General features: G+C 52.3%; 2 protein-coding genes across 2 annotated transcripts; both read right to left on the bottom strand.

Moving 5' to 3' along the window:
- Positions 1 to 161: 161 nt before the first annotated feature.
- On the bottom strand, positions 162 to 4,977 carry AURANDRAFT_67327 (hypothetical protein; the record flags this gene model as incomplete). The annotated part of the gene is made up of 11 exons (XM_009042775.1): positions 162 to 491; positions 610 to 666; positions 853 to 951; positions 1,539 to 1,701; positions 2,278 to 2,404; positions 2,473 to 2,510; positions 2,875 to 2,988; positions 3,121 to 3,262; positions 3,957 to 4,201; positions 4,307 to 4,378; positions 4,406 to 4,977. 11 exons carry the CDS (start codon positions 4,975 to 4,977, stop codon positions 162 to 164), a joined length of 1,959 nt encoding a protein of 652 aa, XP_009041023.1.
- Positions 4,978 to 6,595: 1,618 nt separating this feature from the next.
- On the bottom strand, positions 6,596 to 8,319 carry AURANDRAFT_39047 (hypothetical protein; the record flags this gene model as incomplete). Its single annotated transcript, XM_009042774.1, has 2 exons — positions 6,596 to 8,012; positions 8,115 to 8,319. 2 exons carry the CDS (start codon positions 8,300 to 8,302, stop codon positions 6,833 to 6,835), a joined length of 1,368 nt encoding a protein of 455 aa, XP_009041022.1.
- Between the last annotated feature and the right edge of the window lie 577 nt (positions 8,320 to 8,896).

Genomic DNA, 8,896 nt, shown 5'->3' on the forward strand with positions numbered 1-8,896 from the left:
ATTTTTCGAATTCGGAGGCTATGAGGTGTTGGTATAGTTTCTTAATTCGCTATTGTTGGAGCTGGAATCTCCGGGATATTCCTAGCGCGGAAAATTCTCCTTGATGGTCGTCAATTTATTCTCCTCGAGCGAGACTTCGGGGTTGGAGGCGTGTGGCATTCCTAGGCCAATTCATCGTCAAGGGTCAATACCTCAGAAGCCGCGTACCGCATTGCAGAGCGAGGATCTCTCATTAACTTCGACCATACTCCAACATCTCTGATAATGGCCGATCTTGCCTTTGTGAGTTCCTTGTACCTTTCGTAGTGAGTCAAGTTCAGTGCTGCCGTGCGTCGGTTGCGCTCGCACAGAAATATGCATACAGTGTAATTCGGCGACTGAACTCCCAGCGTGTTAACCACCCGGGTATCGCTATTTGGCGCAAATCGACGGCTTGGTGCCCTCCGCAAGATCCAATTTCCAGGCGAACACTCGTTTCTAGGACGCACGTGCTACGGTGTTGGTAACGAGGTTTCATCGGTGAGTTTTAAATTTAGCTCCGTGCTGATCGTCGGTGCGGGTGCCTTTGCGGCCGAAAACGCGCGCACCGCGCTTGAACGTGGGACAGACCGCGTAGCAGTCGTTCAAAGACGGAGGGGTGCAGTCTGCCCGCTGATTGTAGACTACCTTAACTTTGTGTGACCATATGCCCATGACTTTTCCCACGGGAAGGTGGGTTCGCAGTAGATTTTTGCTTCGTGGAACGCTCTTTTTGACGAATGTATAGTCACCAAACCGGAGTGTTGGTTCGAGGGACGAATGTCACCGCACGGACACACAATCTCAGTTTCAGATATTTGGCTCGTGGCTCACTACTATGGTCTTCTGTCCACGTCGCTGGGTTAGGTTTAGAGCACATGTGCTTCTGAAGTAAGAACGACGAGTGGAGACGTGATAGTTTGCGATGTGATTCTGAAATGTGTGGGATATTGGAAAAATGAGCGGGTCAGGTCAATCCTTGGAACTAACTTTATATTTTCGAACAATGTTGTGCGCCTGAACCTCGTGTATCAAGCGGAATAGATTCTTGACGATGCTGGAGGCTATCAAAGTCCAAGCGGCTCGAGTTATCTAGAAGGAGTCGCATTTAGTGCGCTCTTGTTGATGAGCGCACTCAATACCGAAAACCGACTCTCCGGGATGGGGGTGATGATGGATGCAGTTGACGCCACTGCTTCAAAGGTTATGCAGGCCCAGCAGGTAGTCCTGGAAACAAATACTACGTTTGCTGCCGCCGCCTACTCACGCGTAATGGATCGCAGTCTTAATTATCACCGGTGATTTCTGCCCTGGCAGTTTGTCGCCGAGAATAAGCGGGAATGGTCTGCGCTTGTGGATCTGTGTGAGGCACGTTTCCCTTTGAGTCGGCGCTCGCGGCTCGATTACCCATAGTTTGACTCGCTCACTAGAAGTCTTGCATTAGAGTGGCTTGATAGCAATCTTGCGATCGGCAACATTACAAGTTTTGGCCGTGATCCTATCGCCTAGCAACTAAATACCTGGATTTTGAGCGTAGTTGGCGAGGTTTCTGTTTGACCCGCATCCTCGCTCAACTCGCTTGGTGGACTGGACATTAGTGCCGTTCTCTCTTGATCAATCCTGTAAATCCTCGGGACTGACCTCGATAGCAGCGAGTCACTATCAGATGCCGGTCTGGACTCCCTGGCGGGCACGTAGTTTGTGTAAGCTCTGTCTGTCTGACTTCATACTGATCTCTCCGCCTCGATGATATTTGATCATCCCACACTTGCTTCCCTAGGCAATCACTTGTTGTCATCCACCGACTCTAGTCGTAACAAACCTGGTAAGGTTCTTGAAGTTCTCGGGGCATCTGTTCTCGAGGTCCTTGGTACTGACGTATCCGCAGACCAATCTCTTTTGGATGCTGGACTGGATTCCTTGTCCGGCACCCAATACGTTCAATCGGTCTCAGAACAATGTTCTCTCGAGCTTCCTTCGACACTACTTTTCGACTATCCCACAATTGAGGCCATATCGGAGTGGATTTGAATCACTGACATGGTGGGCGGACGTTCGACCCCCGCGCCCCCGTCATTGCTGTTTCAAATAAGTGCGACAAAGAGATCGTCTGCGTTATTCGTCAGCCATTGTTGCCTTGAGATGCCCGGTCATCTCCGCAGCATCAGTGCCGTGGGTAGACTTGCCATCGGTCAAACGCAAGCTCCATCCACAATGCCATGATGTTGATTGGACGCAGATGAGCTTTGAGTTGCGTACGGTTCTTTTCTATCGGTCCCAGTGCTCGAAAGTGGTCTCGACTCTCGTGGCGTTTCAAATGATCCAGAAATCAGTATATCCCTGTCATGTGCACACTCATGTTTGGGAAATACTGCAGCTCCAAATACTACTGTATACGCTGGGATATCCCAAGGATGAAAATCTACGCGAGTATGCGCCGAAATATCGTACAACCTTGGACTATCTGGAGCATGCGCCGCCCTAGACACGGCCTGCTCGACTCAGCTTGTAGCAATCCATATGCTCAAAACTGCTGTCATTCCAGGTCTGGTGCTCTGCGTCGGACTACTCACCCGAGGCTCCTGGTCCGCGTTCCCCAGCGCAATCTCGTCTCTGGGGCGCTGTCACTCGTTCGATACTTGAGCAGATGGCTTCGTTCGGGGCGAAAGCTGCTTGGGATATCATTTAAACTGCGAGGATCGAATATGTACCGTCCGAGTTGTGTGCTCAGCAGTGTTGAATGATGCTCTCCGAGCTAGTCTGACGGCACCCAACGGCAAGTCCCAGGAGGTATTGAGCGAGCGTGTCGAGTCGGAGCACAGAACGGATGGTTTGACCATCGCATTAGAGGCTCACAGCACAGGGTCGCCACTAGGTGATCCGATCGAAATCGGTGCCGCACGTGCTGTCTGGAACTCATCTCCCATAGCCGCGGTACGCTGTTCGTCTCTAAAAGCAAGTTTGGGCCACCTGGAGTTTGCCTCGGGAGGGGCGGGAATCGCAGCACTCATTGCTCTAACGAGAAGAGGCCATGTTGGACCCAGCTCCGGACTACAATAACTAAATCCCCATATATTTGGTCTGGTCACAGCTCGAGTCTACATGTCAGTGGAAACCTGCCTTGCAATCCAGCAGCAACAACCAGGCTTGCCAGTCGTTGAAGGTCGCATTAGTGCCTTCGGGATAAGTGGCAGCCTGGCACATGTGCTTTTGGGGCTTCGTCCTTCTGTGTCAGGTGAGCTTGCTAAAACCGGTGGCTGTTCGTTCTTGAGGAGCTTGATCACCCGAAGAAAAAACGGCGGCTGACCAGGGTGGAAAGCAAAACTTTTTCAAGCGCCAGCCGCGCGGTGGGGACTATCTGCGTTAAGCTACGTTGGATAATCCCCTTAATATAAGAAGCTCAATAGGCTAACCGTCGCGGCCGCGCTCCGCGCGTAGTCGCTACCCCCAGCCAAACAAAAAAAATTCGACCGCGCGCGCAAATGTAGTAGCCTGACTCGGAAAAACTGTAATTGGGCACCATAGACATGCTCTCACCTTTGGTCCAGCGACTCCATGCCTCTTGCTGGGCCTGCGTCTGCTGCGGCACCTGATGCGGTGGCACCTGCTCCTGTGGCACCTGCTGCTGTCTTGAACCGCGACACCGATACTCACTCACGAATGCGCGTGTGTATTGACAAGGCGAGCACGTTTTGAGTTTGGGTCGTGGGCGCCCATAGACAATCACTCTTGGTGCAAGTGTGCTACTCCATCGTCGCATTATCGGGCCGATAATCATGAGCCCACAATACCGCAACGATCGACAGAACCACCACATGGTTTTACAAGCGCTAACATGGTCTATCTGGTTTTACAAGCGCTTGCCCGCGTTGATCGGGCTAGCATGCCACGCCGGAGATTTCCCCAATTATTTACGTCATAGCGTGCGCTAAACGCACCGTAGATCTCATCGGCCAGTTTCTGCCGTCTCTCAGGTCCAATTGCAACGAGCTCGTCAAATTTTTGCGGGATACACTCCAACGGCTCAAAGAAAACGAGGCCGTTGTAGTTCAGACGGTCGATTTCTTCGCAGGGTTCCGAAATGATAAGGGCTTTGTGGCCAAGAAGTTTGTTGATGCGAAGGGCTTCGATTGTCGTGGCCCCAACCTTGTGAATGTTGAGGAAAATTGAACTTCCGGGCTGTCTAAGCATATTTGTATAAGCGTCATCATCCCATATGTCAGAAATCGCCCTTAAATGTGCCCTCATGAGTGGAGAAGCATTCCTTAGCTGTTCCCACTTAAGTGACCGATGCTTGATGTTGCCGAGGAAGATGAGGTCGGGTGTCTCGAGCTTTGACGCGTGGTCAATCAAAAAGGACCTGGGCAGATTTACAGGAGGAAAGTACTTGCAGGTGAGACTAGGCACGTCAAGTTTCTGGAGAGTTGTGAGGTTAAGGGCTGCGTAGTCCCAGATTTCGTCGGGCTGGTGCTTAGAAAACAGGCCTAGTCTGTCCAACAATACCGGGAGCACAAGGTGAATCGGCTCGGTTTGGAAGTAGATGCAATAGATACCGCGGCGCCGCAGACTTCGGAAACGCACAAAAAAGAATATGTACATTCTTATATCACCAACGTAAATGAATATGTCATTACGACGCATGTGTGAAGCGAGCCACAGGTCCCAGACTGATGTGATCCTGCGATCAACTTGACATTCGGGAGCCAATAGGAGCTCCAAAGAGTCCAAAATCGGCTTGTACAAAAAACGAAAGCTCGTACACTCGCTATTGCTCAGGCGTTCTGGGTGCCACACATGAAACGTATGCGCGTGGCACCTGAAAGTTGAGGCGATGAATGGCTCACGACCCTGACAAATGATCATAAGTCTACGGATGTGACGGAGAATTCTAGAAAAACTCCTTATTTGGCAGAGGATCAGAGACACGAGGAAAACTATTATAGAAATCTTCTCGTACATTTCCCTTCCTTTCCGTCGAAACGTCAGATGCGGGTAAGTTTCAGTCACGAGTGCGCGCAATTTAGCCAGTCAGGTTCTACCAAACGCGTGAGACGCGCCTGACCAATGAGAGCACTGCGTAATAAGTGTACAACATCTTCGATTAGCCAGGAAAGTAGCGCCCAAGGATTTGGCAGTCGAGCTTCTCCAGACCGGCTGTCACCTTCGTGTCCAGGTTCTTATCCACTGGACCCGGGCGACGCGCCATGACCTGACCGAGTTCTCACAGGAGCATGTCCTTAACAAGCACTACGTAAAACCCAGCAATCTCAATTAATCAAGCTATGGACGATCCCCGCGACTGCATTTTGGCTCGAGGGAGGGTGTGCGTTGGCACGATTTGGGAGAAGGGGGGTGCGATTAAGACTGCCAAGTTTCAGGTCTGAAGACCATGGGGTTGGGCGCGCGCGCTATCGTCTAAAAGGCCATAATATGTGCGGTGTAGTGAGGGTGAGGGGTCGCATCGCCGCGATCGTCGCGCGCAGGCCCCAAACTTGGTAAGCTTCATCTCTCATGTAGTCAAAATGCTTGTGTGAGCTCTAGCTGTGTATCGGGCCAAAATGTAGTCCCGGTGATCGGTTCATCGCATCAAACGAATGCATGCCTCGGCGATAATCCCATGACTATATTCTGGGTCGCAGCTGTGCTACAGCTTACGGTGGCACTCTAATACATACATAGGTCGAGTCTACCAAGTTTGGGGCTCGCGCGCGACGATCGCGGCGATGCGACCCCTCACCCTCACTACACCGCACATATTATGGCCTTTTAGACGATGGCGCGCGCGCCCAACCCCATGGTCTTCAGACCTGAAACTTCGCAGTCTTAATCTCACCCCCCTTCTCCCAAATCGTGCCAACGCACACCCTCCCTCGAGCCAAAATGCAGTCGCGGGGATCGTCCATAGCTTGATTAATTGAGATTGCTGGGTTTTACGTAGTGCTTGTTAGGGGTACAAGGCGTGGTACAATAGTATGTGTCCCATTCAAGGTTGACGATCGAAATAATATTCACTGCAGCATACTCATCTGCATCTGGGCGGTTGTAGCGGAATAACTCTGGGTTCTTTGTTGCTCGGTAAAACTTGCATTGGGCTTGAGCAGCTATCTCCTGCGGAAGATCGCGCTCATCCGACAATCGGGCGTTTGAAACCGAGGACCACGACGACGAGAATGAACCTACTTAGCTTAGCCTGAACGAGACTGAGCTTAGTTTCCTCGTCTGCAAGGGACACAAGGAGGCTTCCAATGTCTGCATTATGGTGTTCAGTAAGAGTTAGCAGATTAGACTTAACTTTACCATCGCTAGATAACTGGCTGTCTGTTCATCCAAGCCTTCTGGAATTGCATCATCATCCTCTATACTTTGCTGTAAAAGGAGGTTAACCCTGGCAAGATTCTGCTCTGTTAGCTCCTTCTTCAGTGCTAGGTAAACACTCAAAGGCACTGCAGCATCTGTTGGATGCTCAGCCGCCATAACACCCCCCTGCTTACCAAGCACGGGGCGGGAGTGAAAACGAAGGGCGCGTACAGATAAGCGCGGGCAGCGGCCTTCACGGAGATGGATGCGCCAGGGCAACCATAATCTAGGGGCTTACTTTTGCGATACTTTTGCCTCTATCTCGTCACTGGTGTCCCTACCGGCGCTCACCAAAACTCTAGTGGCAGCGCTACAGAATTCTGCCACAGAACATCCACAGCCCATCACCTGCGAGGCTGATGAGGAAGCTCGAGTCTGGGTGAAAAGCCCAGCTGTGGAGGATGAAGATCATTCGCGTTGGATGAGAGAATTCCATGGTCGTTGTTGTTGCATGCAATCAGGCAAGGTATCCTTCTGATTTTGCAAGGATGGCTGCCGAAGCCTTGGCGTCAAAGAATAGGTCGTCAACCTCCTCGACGTCACTAAGATTGATGGTATCACGACCATTAGTCTCTGCGACGATTCGTGATGGCGTTAGCATTTGGACAGCATAACGAAGCGAGGTCCGAATACCAATCTCCCCGAGAGCTGCCAGGGCCTCATCATCAATTTCGAGAGATTCTATTTCTGCACGAATCGACATGATCTGGACTATTTCCTCGAGCGAGTATGGCATCGTGCGGAGGATGAGCATACGATCCAGCAAGTCGACGGGCACGCCATGAGGGGAAACGATATCCGTTCCGCGGATAGTGCACACACCGCGGTTTGTGGCGAAGATCACAATAGGTGCAAGGCTGGACTCTAACGCACGGTTGAGATATGTGAAGCATTCTATGTCTAACATGTGAACTTCATCTACGAAGAGGACTCCCGGCACAAGTTCTGCCACACCCTGGTCGATATACCGATTGACAACCCGATTGATTTCGGTGCGAAGCTTCTCGGTGATTTCTGTCTTCTTTGGTTTGAGGACTGAGCCCATGACAGAAACGAGGTCGTTCCCACCACCCTGTGGCCGCGCATTCGCGACATCTAAGTCATGTAGACTCACGTCTTGCACAATCTCCTTTTTCTTGTGCACATCGCCCTTCGGCAGGGGGACATACTCTTCAGCTTCGAGGTCAAACTCAGTCGCATACGCATCTGATCGACCCACGCGCTTGACTGCACCAGTGCTTCCCTCTACATAGATCACATCACCTATTGCAACTTTCTCTTTCTGCATCTGCTCATATATGCTAGGATCCAGTCGCAATTGTTTCGCACCCTTGGTAGTCTTCAGACCCAGAAGTACATGACTGATTGTCCGCCCGTAGCCGCCGAGTGGGTTCTCTGTCTCCTCCGGTGTAATCTCAGTGACTTCGCCTTCGTAAACCTCCTTGTTCTCCTTAATTCGTAGCCCGATTGCTCTTCGAAAATTCTCCATCAGGATCTCCGTCTTCTTCACCTCCGATGAATAAACCTCCGAACCAACCATAGGACAGAACGGGACCTTTGGACCTAGCTCCTGTGCGACAGCGAGGGCCAGTGCTGTCTTGCCTGTTCCAGGCGCACCTGCTAATAGCAACGCCCGCCTAAATGTTTACACTAAAATCACTGAAGCGACGAGACAATGCCCCTGCGAAACACGAATGCACGATTGTCTCTGATCGAGGGCCGGACGCCAACTAACGCACCCAGCCATCTTCTTGGTGCGGATCAGCTCGACCACCACACCCGCTGCTTCGCGTGCTTTTTCCTGCCCCACCATGCCCGTCCCGATCGCTAGGGCACATCCTTGAGCGTCTAAACCCAAGCCCTTGATATGCGTGTGCGCCGCGACGCGCTGTTGTCGAGTCGTCGATTGTACCTCTTCTATCTTCATTGCGGCAGTTGACGCGTCTTTACGGTGACTGCCTCGAAAGTTTCCGTAGCGGCTATAGTACCTACCTACAAGCGAGATTCAGCATGCACCGACGTCGTTACGGGCGAATTCCAGTCGCCGCCGGCGGACGAGCTGCCATAGGAGCGAACTCGAGGCGCGACGAGACGCGTCGTCGAGTGGTCTAAGCACCGCGAACGGAGCCCGGCTTCCTCTTGAAGTGTGGCTCGACGACCCCGCGCGCGCGTGGCGCGAACGAAGATCGTCGCTGTTTTTGAAACATAGACCCAACGTCGCTGCGTCGGCCCGGGGGCATAAAGCGACACCCGGGCCGGCGCCATGGCGCGTCGATTGAAATTCGCACGGCGGCCCGCCGCGCGCGACGACGCGAGTGGTCATCCCTAGATGGCACTAGCGTACTAGATGATCTGCTCTTCCTCCGAATGGGTCAATTCTGGCGTCAGCTTCACAGGCCGGATTCGACTGTGCCGGCACACCCCAGGGACGCCGCCTCTATGCCGGCGCGCCTACCGGCACAGCGAGCTCGTTTGCTTTCCACCTTGGTCGTGCATCCCTCTGAGGCACAAGAACCGCGGT

Source organism: Aureococcus anophagefferens (assembly GCF_000186865.1).
Source record: "Aureococcus anophagefferens unplaced genomic scaffold AURANscaffold_37, whole genome shotgun sequence".
Taxonomy (NCBI): Eukaryota; class Pelagophyceae; order Pelagomonadales; family Pelagomonadaceae; genus Aureococcus; species Aureococcus anophagefferens.